At 41.3% G+C, this 17339-nt stretch overlaps 1 protein-coding gene across 4 annotated transcripts in view; it reads left to right on the top strand.

Moving 5' to 3' along the window:
- LOC118388636 (inositol 1,4,5-trisphosphate receptor type 1) overlaps positions 1-8340 on the top strand; it is a 160874-nt gene extending 152534 nt beyond the window's left edge. For all 4 annotated transcript variants that reach the window (XM_035777898.2, XM_035777897.2, XM_035777896.2 and 1 more), the window contains 4 exons: positions 2300-2465; positions 4155-4315; positions 5431-5592; positions 5867-8340. In XM_035777898.2, coding sequence (XP_035633791.2) covers positions 2300-2465; positions 4155-4315; positions 5431-5592; positions 5867-5953 — 576 coding nt within the window. In that variant the 3' untranslated portion in view covers positions 5954-8340. The remainder of the gene's footprint in view (positions 1-2299; positions 2466-4154; positions 4316-5430; positions 5593-5866) is intronic.
- The last annotated feature ends 8999 nt before the right edge of the window (positions 8341-17339 follow it).

The raw sequence follows: 17339 nt of genomic DNA, 5'->3' as shown, positions 1-17339 counted from the left end.
TGAGCAGTTAGTGTGCTGGACCAAAAACCTGTTGCTCATCCCTGGTTTAGTCTGTACACCCGCACTGTGTCACTTTCTACAGTTAGGGCTGTTGCGGTGACCAGTCATGAAGGCAGTCAAATTCCACGTGACCGTTTAGTCACGGTAATTAGTCTTCTCCAAGCTCTGATGTTGCTGATGGTCATTAGTAGCCTACCAGACTTGTTAACTTCCTGGTACTCAGTACTCTATTGTCCCTCTAATCAAACACTTCATGGGTTCCCATGAGCTCATGTTGCGCAGCATTTCTATAGGCTATGCAATTGCACGAGAAAACAGAGTGATGGCCTCTACTAAAAAGAGGATCCCATCAGCTTTCTATAGGCTAGGCCTACTATATTTATTTCTCAGCTGTCTTAATATGAATCACATTGCTTTTCTTTACAACAGGTGTGTAGCCTACCTGGCTGGGATGAAAATGAACCACATGAAAAGCGTCCTCCATTTGCTATTTATGTGCATAGATGACATGTATTTTTTCCCCTGCCCTTGTTTCAATACAGGTGCATGATAATGGTCCATTCTAAATCAAAACAAATGTAGTATATGTAAAGACATGATTACATCAATAATAGTCTGATGGGTGACAATATTAGCCTATTAATTGTGAATTATATATTATCGCTTGCCAGCATAAGAAACTATTCCTTTTTTTGGTGACTTTTTCTAATCATAGTCGCACAAATCATGTAGCCTAGCCCAAACGCCTATATGTTTTGATAAGGTTTGGCCAAATTGAGCACATTAATCCGCTTTACAAGGGGTGTAGAGCCTAACTAGCATACGTAAGTAGCGCGTGAGTTTCAAGTTTGGGGAAGATCATTTTCACCATAAAAATGCACCTTGTATAATTAAAGCATTACATGCATAATTGCATTGGCGGTCCCTTTTGATCATGGCATTTTCCGCCAATGGAGCATTCGCGCTTATAGCCTACTACCATGTGCACATTATTACGCTTATAATGTGAAGTAATAGACTATTAGTTTATGAACATTTTAAGCTAAATGTTCTGATCTGTTGCGCCAGCCACATTGCGTAAAAAAAATTTTTGATGCTAGTGGTTGTATTATTTGGGGATCTATCTCCCACAACTGTCCCAGACTATGTTAGGAATATTTATTTCTTACACATAATAGAATAGGTTGACATAGGGGATAGTAGATTGACATAGGCTAGTGCTTTTGCTGTTCGTTAGGCCTACTCATCAAAGTAAATGTGGACAGTTCTTCCAATATCTTCAATATGCACCTCGGAATTTGCATCCCCGATGTCTGTCTTCACTTGTAGCCTTTGAGAAAGACCCGATTACGTGATGGAGAGCCATGTGAGTGAGAGGTGATTCGGAGCGCACAGCACTCAGCGAGAAGGGCACATCGACCACAGGACGCAAATGGCATGGATTTTTAAGGTGCATTACGGCCACACAAAGGGGATGCTGCTGGTTTTTGAAGCATTATCAAGTACTTCAAATTGTAAATGACAGACTGATGAAGTGTCTACAGCCTGCGCTTAAAAACAAAGCAGCGCTCATGACTTTCAAGCAACTTTTTTCAAATCATCATTAGTCGCATCATGCAGCCTTACAATGTAATAAAAAATCGAAACATATAGCCCAACGTATGTAGAACAACTAAAGTTACATTAATAACTCTAAATTAGGCATATAGGAATACCTATTAATTTGTTAATGCTCAACACAGAGTAGCCATATCTGCGCACTCCCTCAAATCGTTTGGAGAAAATATCCTTTCTATTTTATTCAGGTTTGTTCAATTGTGTTCTTCATACTATAAAATGATGCCATGGAATTCTAACAAAATCTTGTCTGATAAATTAACTAGTGTAGCCCACAGTCATTTGGCAAAGCCATATCAGGACCTAACATAAGGACAACTCAGAGTATGCTATTCTGTTCTTCTGAAATAGACTACTTTTTCTTCATATCATGTTTCTTTAGACCTGTCTAAAATAAATAATAGGTTTATTGTGCAGGTGTGGGCTATATTACATGGATTTATTAGACTTTAATAAATGTAGATGTTCCAAGGGTCTGCATCAGTGGCTTTGTAGGTTAGGTGTGGAAGTCAGGAGATGCTAAATGTGTTTGTTAATTAACGGTCAATTACCGTGAGATTTCGTTACCTCCACAGCCCTTGTACAGTACAAGTCGTGACCTGGAGTTTATAATGCTTCCTAACATGTATTATAAGTTAAAACCTTTCATCTCCCTCCAATCCCCCTCCCCCCCTCTTTCTAGGAGCCTCTCTTTGCGGCCAGGGTGATTTATGACCTGCTCTTCTTCTTCATGGTCATCATCATTGTCCTCAACCTCATCTTCGGAGTCATCATCGATACCTTTGCAGACCTGAGGAGTGAGAAACAGAAGAAGGAAGAGGTCTTGAAGACCACCTGCTTCATCTGTGGTGAGGAGACATGGCTGCACTGTCTCTAGACTGAGAAGAACAGAACTACTAGTCATTTGCCTGGGGTAGACATTTAGTCTGAATAGTTTTGTTCTCAGTTTGTTTTCTAGAAAATTGGCAGATTCGTGCAGAATTTAGTTATACTTTACATGATAATCTTAAATGGTTACTTTTTTCTATTTCTAAATAAACTACATGGTGTCACGGTGGTTGAGCATGACCGGAGTATGTAGGTAGTACAGACACACATATACACACACACCCTCATGAGTAAGCACAAGTTCTGCAGACGCGTCCTTAGCTTGACCTTCCTGTATGAATGTTAGTTTACTGCTTGCATCACCTCTTTCCTCCCTCTTTCTCTAGAAGACTGAGTCATGGAGGATTTCTGCCTGCCCATCACACATTTATTCTCTCTTAGGCAGTCAAGTAGTGGGGTCCAGTGGGCAGCAGATATAATTAGTCCAGGGACAGTTCTCACACAGTATGACCTTGGATCAGTTTTCGTCTGTTTCTGAGCTGTATGTATGTGGAGCTGGTCTATGACTCACACGCGTTAGATGAGTCCTGACCAGAGGGGTTCACCATCGCCATGGTTTCCTGGGGGGAACAGAGACAAAGAAGAGACTGGAGAGAGATTAGAAAGATGGTATCCCATCACAGTGCGCGAGGTGGTTGCTCAAGCCATTGACCTGGTCCTCCTCTCAGCCGCTGAAGTAACAGTCAGACTTGCCCTTTGTTCCTCTTCCAGTACACAGTATGTCCATGAATAGAATCCCTATTCATGATTTCAATGACAATACACCTACTGTAGTAGCAGGACCTAAACAGGTGTCGGAGGATTTTGGCCTAGTTAGATCAAATCTAAAATGACAACACTTTCCCACGCATTCCCTAAATTCACATGATCATTTTCATATTTTGGAGATTCTGGGAATATGGCCAGTCTGTCCAGGAAGACTAATGTTGTTTAGTCATCAGACTGAGAGAGGGTTCTTTGTTCACAGGAAAGGTCAAAATGCTTCTGCCAGATGCTTGTTAAACACAACACTATATCACAGGATTGAAAGTGCTCCTCTGCTTTCAGGAAGTCACATTTTCCTTTTCTTGGAAGGACGACAATGGCTTACCCTCGATGAATTGATTTAAGATCTTTATCGTAACCCGAACCCTATAGAATAACTATCTTCAAAGTAATAACTTGGGACGTGGGGTTTGAAATGATAGCTTCTTTTTGTAATACTACTTGTTAACGTTAACATTTAACAACTTTTAGATTCTACAAAACAAAAGAAAGTTGCTAGCGAATGTCAGGATAATCACTTGTACATAACTGGCGCATTCTCTTTCTACTTCCTGTCACAAGCCATTCTGGAGCTTGCAGTCAAAGCGTAATCCAATACTAACCAATACAACAAAATATGTATATAGTTCTCTCAATCGCCAACAGACAAATTCTAATACAATTACATATGTAAATAACTAAAGAAAATATCTGTAGATACAGCTCAATGAATTTACTGTAAACATTAACTCTGTAACCCATTAACGTTACAACAAACCCATAGTTTATCCTAGAACCCTTATTAATAATACCCCTAGCATTCACCAGTTCCTCTGTCATATTGACCTAATTGACAGCATTCCTAAGTGTGTGTATATGTGCACGCATGTTTTGTTTCATCACAGGTCTGGAGAGAGACAAGTTTGACAACAAGACGGTGACATTTGAGGAGCACATCAAGGAGGAGCACAACATGTGGCACTACCTGTTCTTCATAGTGCTGGTCAAGGTGAAGGACTCCACAGAGTACACCGGCCCTGAGAGCTACGTCGCAGAGATGATCAAGGTGACAGACACACAAACACACACCAGGCCTTTGCCGGCTCTGGACTCAAACCACAATGTCTAACAGGTCATTTGATACAGCATATAACCAGGCTGCCCCACTTACATGAGTGCATAGGGTACACTACAACATGCATCCTGTCCTGGGGGTAGACTGAAGTTTGCATGGTTAGGGTATACTGTATTATAGTTGTGATATATAGAGTTGTTATATAGAGTTGTTGTTTGTTCAGGTAAATTCCTTGACTAGCTGCTGACCTTGGCTGCCTGCATATTTATTCTCTTGACTCTCCTTTCAGCACCTAAATGCCTCCTCTGTTGACCTTGTGTGTATGTAGTGTGTACTGAGTCCGAGAGAAGAACGTGACACATACACACACGCCTCAACGTAGCCATTTGCCCTTCCGCCCTCAACTGACAGAGATGGCACTAACACACTGAATGACACTGAGTGACTGAATGACACAAACACACTAGATGATAGACACACATTTACATTTTAGTCACTTAGCAGACACTCTTATCCAGAGCGACTTACAGGAGCTATTTAGGGTTAAGTGCCTTGCTCACTGGCACATTGGCAGATTTTTCACCTAGTCTGCTCAGGGATTCAAACCAGCGACCTTTCGGTTACTAGCCCAACACTCTTAACCGCTAGGCTACCTGCCACCCTCTCACACACATTGTGATCTCACAGGATGAGACAAACAGAAATGCAGAGGGACAAGACTTAACATGAACTGTTGTCAAACCCCAAAACAGATTAAGCTGTGACAATGAAAACACTTGAAAGGGAATGGGGTAAATTATTGTATTCCTTTATGATAGACCTGAGATGCCAGTAGTCCGCTCTTAGAGAGTCACAGGTTTTACTGTTCGGTGTGCATTATTTTTGGTCGTCATACCGTACTGTTCAGTTTGGTGTCATATTCAAATCAAAGTGTAGAACACAAATACAGTTCCATGGAGGATTGTGTTGCTAACCCTCAGCCTTTCTCTTATGTTTCAATGCCTTCAACACATTTTTATGCTTCAGAGGCGTTGGGTTAAACATGGAAGACCCATGTCATTTGAATGCATTCAGTTGTGCAACTAAGAGCAAATTCTTATTTACAGGAGCACAACCTGGACTGGTTCCCGCGGATGCGTGCAATGTCGCTGGTGAGTAGTGATGCGGAGGGCGAGCAGAACGAGATCAGGAACCTGCAGGAGAAGCTGGAGTCGGCCATGAGGCTGGTGTGTAACCTGTCTGGACAGCTCACGGAACTCAAGGAGCAGGTGAGTCTCATCTGCACAGCTAATTGGCTTGGCATTCATGTAGATCTGAGATGACTGGATAGGTTAATATTGCTTATTAAACCTTATTAAAACATTAAGCCTGTGGATAGGGGCCATTTGAATTGACTAGAAGACATGTTTGAATCTCACTGCTCCAGGCTGTTGAGTGGTTGTGGAGAAAGTTTTGTGGAGTTGGGGTTGGCTGTGATGGGTGGGGTGGGTTCCCAGAGTTCATAACCCTTGTCACACCTCCTACCCCCAACCCCCTTGGCAGATGACAGAGCAGAGGAAACAGAAGCAGAGGATTGGGCTCCTGGGCCACCCCCCTCACATGAACGTTAACCCCCAGCAGCCAGCCTGAGGAGGACCGTTGTGGAAACAACCACCACCCACCACCTCCCAGGAACCTAACCCTAACCCAGGACCACTCACACAAAGGAGAGGCCGACCTTAGTGTCTAAGAACTTATTTTTCTGACAATCTACGAAGGGTACAGGAGTATGCCAAAGTTTATATGTACAGTAGTAGTGTCCCTGACACTACTATGGGCTTTATGTGTATGAAGGGATTTATGTGTGAATGTGTGCCGAATGCCTTAAAGTGCCAATCTGCAGTTTAAACAATATCAAAGCTGCCACCCCGACTCTGTTTTGGTAAAAAGCTGAGGGATACATGCGGTAAAGAGGTCAATCAAGCTTGACCAAAACAATAGAAATGCCACTGAAACGCGTGGAGGAAAGATCCCAAATCCCCTCATTGCCAGAATCAAAATTAGTCTACATTTAAGCTATTGTTTATATGTGTATTTCACACTATGTTTAGGTACAAATCGGAGTATAATGCTTGTATGGCTGTCAACTAATATATCCAAGTGGCACTTTAGTAAGCACATTGTGGGCCTGTTACAATACATAAATCATGACGGATTTGACAAATATCCACTTTGCTAGATCAGATTGATTGATTGGATTTGCACCAATCCAGCATCCTCCTTCTATCCCCCACCATCTGCATCCCATTGACCTCTTTACTGCAGCTATGGGCCTGGAGAAATGTAACCTCTCTTAAATTCATAGACAGAAATATGGATTCAAGGACTGACCATCCATGATATCAAATGTATAGTTTTAACCATGTTTTGAGGCTATACAGTGTTTGTTTACATTTACATTGTTTACAAACATTGGAGTAAAACAAACTGATATTTTGGGTTCTGATGGGGTACGACAGTTGAACTAAGCTCATGAGGTATATTTATAAGTCATATTCTTCAAAAATCTATGGGTTTATATCATTAATATAGGAGTCCAAAAATGGATGTAGCAACTGCAGATTTCCCCTTTAATAAACACTAAGTTATGAAGTTAGTACACATTAGGAGATGGGGTGTATGCATGTAATTTACTGAGTATGTACTGTGCATAGTGCACATGAGTTTGAGTGGGTGGATGGGGAATATATGGGGTGTGCCAGAGTGCCCTTGAAGAAGAAGGAACCAGGTATGTAAGTTTAGGTCGTAAAAAGTACTAAAGTGAATATGCCTTAGGTTGTCATGCTAACCTTAATGCCTTGTCCATCTTCCTCACCACTTGGAATGGGTGACACGGTTCTGCTCTCCCATGGCCTTGATGTATTTGGTGAATTTGAAGTCTCAGACAATTGCACAATAGTACTCATGAGAGCACTGGGACACTTGTGTTGAAGGATGCTTTCCTGTTGTTTTGTGTTTGAAACCTGGTGGGCAAACAATAATTAATATCTTATTTTTGTACGAGGTGCAATATGAATACTTTACAATATGCAACCACACATTTGTTTTATGTGTACATAATGTCTGAGGGAGATGGAATTATTATAATTTTTATATATATATAATAATGGTGGAATAGAGTTGTGATCACCTTTATGTTGTTTTTTTTCTCAATATATTAAGACCAATGTTGTCCCACAAATGAGACAATTATATACGTTTGTCAAAAGACAACTCAACCCAAAATCCATTTGCACAGCATGGGTATTTTGCTAAAGCCAGGAGTGTTGGCTTTCAAACACTTTTATATGAGTTTGTGTGCATATATACTATATATGTTTAAATGTTCTTATATTCGGACTTGAATGTATCTGAACATTCCAGGAAGCTTTAAGAATGAGGCGTCTGTTTGAGGTTATGTATTTGTGATGTCTTGTCCTCAGGCTCCTGAAGTGTATTTGCCTGTTTGTACTGTGTGTATGTCCCCTGTAGATGGTTCTTGTGAGCACTGGTATGTACTTGAGCACTATAAGGGGGGTGTACACCCATGTAGCAGTTGATGAGGAAAGCCATGAAAGAGTCACACTGAAGACGTCACCACATGTAAAAGTGTTGGTATTGCTTATGTCATACATTGGTAGCACACTAAACAACCTTGTGAGAATGTTTTTTTCTCCTTGTTGGCACTGAATGACATTCTGACAGTCTTATATTTTCATCAATTTCTACTATCAATTCAGTGCTGATTTTTGTTATTATCGCTAGTTTCTTAAGTCTACTTGTCACTTTGTTTAGTGAAGGGCCTTCCGTGAAGAGAGGTGTCCTGGTTTGATTGCAGTGTTCATGTAAAGAAATCAGAGTACTAATATAAAAGATTTTGAGTGCTGTTTGACCAAAGTCTCATTTAAGCCTTTAATAATACTATATAAAACAAGCTGTCTAAAATGTACATTACATTCTTTAAAAGTCTATTTAATAAAGATGTGTGAAAAAAATCACCCTCTGTCTATCTGTATGGAATATAACAGCACAGAGAGAAGAATTGTGACATGTATTACACAGAATCTGTATCAGAATCTAATGATTGGTGTCCCCCAAGGATCAATAGTTGGTCCATTACTCTTTTGACTTTATAGGTTAGGAGTTTTTCCTGAACACTTCACCTGACCAGGGAAAACTCTGAGCCCTATAGCCTATAACTAGGTCCCAGAGTTTGTCTTCGTCAGGTCACATGGATGGAAAAAACCCTCTTAACATAAGCATTTTAGAGAACATACTATATACTCTGAGATTTGTTCTTCTAAGTTCTTTAGCTTTTCATAGATAGAGGCATCATGATGAAGCTTGTATAGGAGGTGATTTCTCCCCACTAATTAGAAGTGAATGAGGCATTAACAACGGACACGGGCTAGGTTGCTGTGTGCTGTTAAATGTGTATCATGCGATGCACATAACTGGTTATCCACTTATGACTAGAGTAGTGCCATTCATGCAGGGTGCTGCCCACTGCAGCCAGAGCTGAATGAGTCCTCTGACACAGGAAGCAGGGGAATACCACCAGATGGTGTGAAATCTCCTCTGGAGGCTCTCTCACTTTAACACTAATTAGGAAATGCCCTGCAGCTTAGCTCCTGCTGTTTTTTAGGTTGTTTTATTGAACGAGTTCCAAAGGTTTCAGGATAATACAGATCGAAAATGGCAGATATCCCAATACAGTAAGCAGACTGAAGAAAATAAAACTAAGCAGTAGGAGATCTAATTAATATACAGCTACAATGCAGATGCCCTTTAGCGGGAATATAAAAAATACCTCAAATAAGCGATAAATTAATAAAGATAAGGGAAAAAAGGGTCAAGACCTCAGTCTCATTTTCTTAGTATGGAACAACCTGGAGAGCTCAAAGGGGTATTAATAGTTGTCCCCATTATAACATTACATGGTTCTTCAGGTCAGTCAGGTACGTGCCATTGCCATGGCACTAGGACCAGTCGTTAGGTAAGTGTTCTCTTACCACAGCACCTGTTGTCAAATGAGTGTCCTCTTACCCCATTCAGACTGCCATCGGCAAATAATTACCAGTCACTGTTCTGTAACAGTGCTAGTAGATGATGCCAAGAGGTCCATTAAAGACCCACTCCATCCTTTCGATCACTTCGTTTGAAAAGGGCTTTTTACAGTATGTGCATATTTTTGCATTTGTCTGCAGAACAGTCAACCACAAGCAATCGACTACATCATATAGCGTGCAGTTATGCTAGTGTTAGCAGAAGGTGAATCCAAAGCATGTGATACGTTGTAAATCTCTCCTAATTTAATCCACCCATCGGCTGCAGGACTAGTTCCTGTTATTTACGAGCAGTAACCAGGTGAGAATGAGTTTGTGGTTTGACTCACTCATCACAGAGGCAAACACGACAAAGGCCGACCTGAAGCCAGTGCCATAGAATGAAGAATCATGAATCATTCTTATTCTATGGGCAACACAGACTGCAGAGAATAATGGTGAAACAAAGTTGATCAAGAAATGGAGTGCTGTTTGAACAGATTCTCAATAAATGCGTATAAAATATCCATTATTTACAGTCTATTTGAAAGATATGTGAAAACTTTCACCCTCGGCAGGGCATCACATCTATATCTGTATGGGGTATTTTATTTTATTTATTTATACAATCTAGTTGACAGGAACAATATGTCACACATCAATATTTCAAATATAACATTTAGTGTAGACTTATTTCTGGTCATTAATTTTACACAGAGGCGCCATGCCCCTAATGTTGAGTAAGGGACTGATGGCCAAATTTCTTTAAAAATAATTGTGGAAATAAACTTCTAAAACATTGAACAAATTGATGAGCATGACAATTATGATTGTATACTCCCCAAAACACACACACACTGGCTTAACAACCTTTTGGGGGGGGCTTTTACCCCTTTTTCTTGTCCCATCGCTACAACTCCTGTTCGGACTCGAGAGAGGCGAAGGTTGAGAGCCATGCGTCCTCTGTAACACGAACCTTCCAAGCCGCACTGCTTCTTGACACACTGCTTCTTGATACACTGCTCACTTAACTCGGGAGCCAGACGCACCAATCTGCCTGAGGAAACGCTACAACTGGTGACACGAGACAGCGTGCATGCACCCAGCCCACCACAAAGAGATGCAAGAGCACGATGGGACAAGGACATCCCGGCTGTCCAAACCCTCCCCAAACCCAGACGCCGCTAGGCCAATTGTGCACCGCCTCATGGGTATCCCGTTCGCGGCCGGCTGCGACACAGCCTGGGATCGAACCCTGGTCTGTAGTGACGCCTCTAGACCGCTGTGCCACTCGGGAGGCCCAGGTTTAAAAATCATAAACCTGTTTGTGTCCCTAAAGTTAATCTCTTTGGTAACAAAATGTATTGTGAGTTGATGAGGTGTGTACTCAATCTTTATCTACACTGAAAAAATTGAAGGTTCTTAAATGGTTCTTTCTCAACTCTTAAGGATCCTTGGAGAACTCTTGCCCTATTTAAGTGAGTTAAGTGCTTGGTTCTTGACGTGGTATCTGCGGTTCTTCAGAATTCTTAAAGGTTCTTGAAATGCAGATGTGTGCGTCCCTTTCATAGCAGACAGCAAATTGGCCAGTGTTAACTAGTGTTGATTTGTAGTGATTCAGGAGTTAAATTAACACTCAGTGGTGTAAAATAACCCCATCCACTGGGCACACTGGTTGAATCAACTTTGTTTCAACATATGTTCAATGAATTTACATTAAACCAACGTGGGACATCAAATTGACATCTGTGCCCAGTGGGCAGTGTTTGTGTTCATTACCAGAGTTGAACCAAAACCAAGTCCATATCATATTTTCCAGCATGTTCTATTGCAGGTTGATTTGTAGAATATCTAGGTTTTTGCATGTACATTGATTAATTAATTAATCTCATGCTACTCAAATATAAATAACATACATTTTTCTAAACTAAACCAATCTGTTACTTGGTCTTATTGTACCTGCAACTGAAATGGTTGTTCTAGTTTAGATTATTTAGTCTAATGTCCTAAAGTTCCCAACCCTGGCAGTCATTCTGAATGCAGGTTGCGGGTGAATGAAAATGCTAAATGTTGGATATCCCTACTCTGGCTGGGTTCCACATTGCAATCCAGCATGATATGACTTGCAGGCCTAATGTGGCCTGTGAACTACAAGTTTATTAAATGTGTATTTTCTAAAATGTGTTTTTAATGACAACGTTCATTTTGAATCTCACTTGGTGAAAGTCATTCTAATTAATAGGGTGACTGCAACAAGGATGTCTCTGTCACAAGCAAACACAGTCATGGGTGGTACCATAGAGATGGATAGAGGACTATAGTGCTCAAAAGCCGATATTAGCATGGGCAGTGCCATTGAGCACTTTCACCATTTTGAAATAGTCAACTGGGTGGGACTTCCTTTGGTTTAAGGAAGGATTGCATAATTCATCCAGATCAACAGGAGGATCTGCCAATGAATTAATACTTGTGAGCAAACATTGCGTAGCTGCAGGTGGCAATAAATCGCCAACCGTGGCTCCATACCTGTTCAAACAACATACTCCAAGTGGTCGTATACACCCTTTCAGTTTGTTTGGCAAGTCATTGAAGTAGTAGAAGAAGAAAATGTACTTAAAAATGGAGATGGCTTCAATGGAGCTGCCCGTGCTCTCAGAGACTGCATAATGGGACAGATACAATGTCGATCTAAGTATGTGAGTGGTACTGGTCACTCTAAACTTCACTCGAAAGTCAACCAGGGAAATATGCAAATAAGGCTCAACACCCTATAGCAGGGCTATTCAATTCCAGTCCTGGAGGGCCACAACAGTGGTTCTCAAACCTGTCCTCTGGGACCCCCAGATGTTTCACAATTTTGTTGCAGCCCTGAACTAATTCACCTGATTCACTTAGTCAAAGGGCTTGATGATACGTTGACAATTTGAATCAGTTGCGCTAGCTGTGGAATAGTTCAAATACATGGAATGGCTGGGACTCCCCAAGGAGAGGTTGGAGAAACCCGTGGCCTATGGCATCCCTCTGAAAAAACGTATTTGGTTCCAACTCAAAACGTTTATTTTTAAGAAGTTAATTGTAGGTTATTATGTGTGGCAAAAACATTGGCCAATAAAGGGGTTCTGATATGGTTAACTAGCCTATATGTTGTCCTTCTGACCTGTTTCATTTCTCTATGAATGTCACAATATGTTGTTTTTTCCCCTCAAATCCGGATAGTGGGGAAATAGGATTAAATTAGCTTTATTTGGTTATGCCGGTATATAATTGATCCATTCAGTCTAAATTATTCAGGTCTGTGGGGGCTTCCATATTAATTGTCCGCATTCCAAATGTTAAATATTTTAGTAATGGTCGGAATGCATAGTGTGACGTGCGTGTTGTTGGTAAAATTGAATTACTTAAACCCTTAGATTTCAACTAATGATACTAAGTGGTATGTCGCATGCTTGGGACTTTCTTCAAGATTTTTCAGATAAATCAATGACTTTGGTGCACAATGTAGACCAACAGCCTCTTGAAGCCAAGGCTGTATTGACTTCTATGATAGAAGCCTATTTAATAGACAGTCGTCGGAGTAATTGACAGAAGTCGCCAGAGTATGGAGCAGGCAGGTAGGTGCATGTTAACCTGTTCAACTCTGACACCCTCTGGTGGCATTTTATAAAATACACATAATATTGTATACTACCCTCGTAAAGTACATTTCGGTTTTAAAACTATAAGTTCTACAAACCAGGGGTTGGAACCAGTTCAGGGACCCGAAATGAAAATGGGTAAATGTATTTTTTTAAAGCACAGAATCAGAGCATATGCACCGGTTAAAAGCATATGCACCGGTTAATAACCTTTTACATTCCACTATTTTTTTTGCAGTCCCCCCCAAGAGACGGACCCTAAAATTTCTGTCCGATTGCTCTTTCAGGGACCCCGCAACAACGCCCGGAAAAAGTGAAATTTCAGCACCAATTAAGGTCACTGCTCGGGCTTCGAATGACCTACCGAGTCGAAACTCGGGATTTGGGGTCGCCGCAGCGAGGTTTGCAGCTAGAACATAACTACGTGTTTTACATTTTTTATGGTTTTAACAGAAGGCTATGTGAAGTTTGGGCCAGCTCTGAAATATGTGTTAGTTGGCTTCTAAATGAGTTGGACAAAGTGGGTTTGCTGTCAGTATGTATCAGTTTGGTATCAGAATGATATCTTATTGACTGATGGACGCTGACTTGATGGCTAACTTTTGTCCATTTCCAATAAGTTTAAACAGTGATGAACCATCACCAAATGGACAGGCTGAAATCAACACTGAAAGTGTTCGAAAATGGCATCACTGTAGTCTCTAGGCCGTGCCGTGTCCAACGAGGTGCCACACTTGACCGTAGCTCGCTCGGTCTGACCGCAATGACCGTGCAAAAAGTAGGCCCGGAATGAAGCCTGACTAGTAGTTGTTAACTCCAATGAGGATATGCGTTTACTTTCAGCTTCCTGTAACAACTGGAAGTGCCTTAAACAGGGGCTGTTTCAAAGGGTTAAAAATGTCACATCTTTCTGAAATATCATTTGTGTGTTTAGGCAACCCTCATGAACAGGTATTTATTTTTTGCTGAGTTTATATATTTTACCTAATGGTGTCGCTCTAAACATGCCCAAATTTCCAAAGGAGCACAGCAATTTTATAAGCGCAGGGCTTGTGCAACGTAATTTTTTATTTTACAGGCATAATTTTTTATCTTACAGAAATTATGTTGATATGAGGAGAAAGCAAAAGTGTCTCCCTATCCATTTATGTAAACATATCCCCTGTTTGATTCACATGATGTCTCTTGGCCACTTGAAACCAGTTGTGTCATGTTTGGGTAGTGATTCACTGTGCCAAAATGTCTGAATCACTTCAACTTCAAGATAGGGTTGTCTTTGTTCAATTTGGAAATGAATAAACATCATACTTTGCATTGATAACCAAATATAATCTCAGCGACTGTTCAAACAATAAACTAAAAAAAATGTGGCTATGGAAGGGCAAAAATGTCAAAATAAAGATACATACCTATACCATACAGATCAATGTTTCAAAATGAACAGAGATGATTTTGCAACTAGCCAACCCGAACAGCAACATTTTCAGTAATGGTTACAAAGCCCTTTTTCTTGCTATGACTGTGATTGTTGTTTATCTTCCTGAGTTGACCAAGTCACTCTGGATAAGAGTGTCTGCTAAATGACCAACATGTAAATGTATACAGTGTAGGTGAAAATGAACATCCCAAAATGAACGACAAAGCACAATGGGTATTATTATTGCCCTTGTTTCGGGGGCTCATCGTGATAATACTCAGCATGCTTTGTTTTGTGATTGTTCATTTTTACATTTACATTTACATTTTAGTCATTTAGCAGACACTTTTATCCAGAGCGACTTACAATTGCCTTCATCCTTAAGATGGCTACATGAGACAACAACATTTCACAATTGGATTAAGTACATTTTCTTTCAAAGAATTTTATCAAAAATGTTACAATTATAATGAGTTCATTTAACAGATGCTCTTATCACACCATCATGCTATCCGACTTCTGATACCAATGCAGGGTGGCACAAAATGTAAACCGCTCTAAAAAATTGGTATGGGAAAGTATTTTGTGTTTAGAAAATACAAATTGTAGATTTTTGAAAATACTAAATACACTGCTCAAAAAAATAGAGGGAACACTTAAACAACACAATGTAACTCCAAGTCAATCACACTTCTGTGAAATCAAACTGTCCACTTAGGAAGCAACACTGATTGACAATACATTTCACATGCTGTTGTGCAAATGGAATGACAACAGGTGGAAATTATAGGCAATTAGCAAGACACCCCCAATAAAGGAGTGGTTCTACAGGTGGTGACCACAGACCACTTCTCAGTTCATATGCTTACTGGCTGATGTTTTGGTCACTTTTGAATGCTGGCGGTGCTTTCACTCTAGTGGTAGCATGAGACGGAGTCTACAACCCACACAAGTGGCTCAGGTAGTGCAGCTCATCCAGAATGGCACATCAATGCGAGCTGTGGCAAGAAGGTTTGCTGTGTCTGTCAGCGTAGTGTCCAGAGCATGGATGCGCTACCAGGAGACAGGCCAGTACATCAAGAGACGTGGAGGAGGCCGTAGGAGGGCAACAACCCAGCAGCAGGACCGCTACCTCCGCCTTTGTGCAAGGAGGAGCAGGAGGAGCACTGCCAGACCCCTGCAAAATGACCTCCAGCAGAACACAAATGTGCATGTGTCTGCTCAAACGGTCAGAAACAGACTCCGTGAGGGTGGTATAAGGGCCCGACGTCCACAGGTGGGGGTTGTGCTTACAGCCCAACACTGTGCAGGATGTTTGGCATTTGCCAGAAAACACCAAGATTGGCAAATTCACCACTGGCGCCCTGTGCTCTTCACAGATGAAAGCAGGTTCACACTGAGCACATGTGACAGGCGTGACAGTCTGGAGACACCGTGGAGAACGTTCTGCTGCCTGCAACATCCTCCAGCATGACTGGTTTGGCGGTGGGTCAGTCATGGTGTGGGGTGACATTTCTTTGGGGGGCCGCACAGCCCTCCATGTGCTCGCCAGAGGTAGCCTGACCGCCATTAGGTACCGAGATGAGATCCTCAGACCCCTTGTGAGACCATATGCTGGTGCGGTTGGCCCTGGGTTCCTCTTAATGCAAGACAATGCTAGACCTCATGTGGCTAGAGTGTGTCAGCAGTTCCTGCAAGACGAAGGCATTGATGCTATGGACTGGCCCGCCCGTTCCCCAGACCTTAATCCAATTGAGCACATCTGGGACATCATGTCTCGCTCCATCCACCAACGCCACGTTGCACCACAGACTGTCCAGGAGTTGGCGGATGCTTTAGTCCAGGTCTGGGAGGAGATCCCTCAGGAGACAATCCGCCACCTCATCAGGAGCATGCCCAGGCGTTGTAGGGATGTCATACAGGCACGTGGAGGCCACACACACTACTGAGCCTCATTTTGACTTGTTTTAAGGACATTACATCAAAGTTGAGTGTGACATCAAATTTTGAGTGTTTTGAGACCTCCATGGGTTGATGAATTTGATTTCCATTGATCATTTTTGTGTGATTTTGTTGTCAGCACATTCAACTATGTGAAGAAAAAAGTATTTAAGAAGAATATTTCATTCATTCAGATCTAGGATGTGTTATTTTAGTGTTCCCTTTATTTTTTTGAGCAGTGTACATTGAAGTTTAGTTCAGCCCAGTGTAATTCAAATGACAAAATACTCAGAAGTAATTCATTAAAATATGTATAAATATGTTCCTTTTTGAAGGTCCTAAGTGAGATTTGGTTGGCAGGCAAAACATTTTAGTGGCCCCTCTTAACTGTGGAGAGAGAAGTACATTTCCTGCAATTCTACACATTTTGCCACGGGGAGAGAAAATGCTGCGGTTTTAAAGCAAGTTTTCTGCAAGTCTACACATTTTGCCATGGGGTGAAGAGAAATGTTAGCTTTTTTTTCCAAATTTCATGCAATGTATTACTTTTTCCATAGGGCAGAGATGAGAAAATTGCAGTTTTAAAGCTAATTTCCTGCAATGCTACACATTTTGCCATGACTTATGCCATGATAATAGGATATCTGAATGAGAGTGACTAACAAAATCAATGTGGGCCCCCTTTAGGTCATGGGCCCTGGGCACGTGCCCTGCTTTCCCGGTCGGTATTCGTTCATGATAACTACAAGTTTTATAGTTGGCTAGACTAATTTACCAATCTAAAAATTGTAGCTTACATGGCTTATTGAGTGACTGACATAACAGGAGAAAAACTGCTGATGCACAACCAAATCTCAAAATTTCACCTTGTGAAATGTGTGATCTTTTGTAGCTCAGTTGTTGGAGCCTGGTGCTTGTAACACCAGGGTAGTGGGTTTGATTCCCGTGGACCACTCATA

The sequence above is a fragment of the Oncorhynchus keta genome, chromosome 10 (assembly GCF_023373465.1).
Source record: "Oncorhynchus keta strain PuntledgeMale-10-30-2019 chromosome 10, Oket_V2, whole genome shotgun sequence".
Lineage (NCBI taxonomy): Eukaryota > Metazoa > Chordata > Actinopteri > Salmoniformes > Salmonidae > Oncorhynchus > Oncorhynchus keta.
This window is presented reverse-complemented; position numbering and strand designations above follow the sequence as displayed.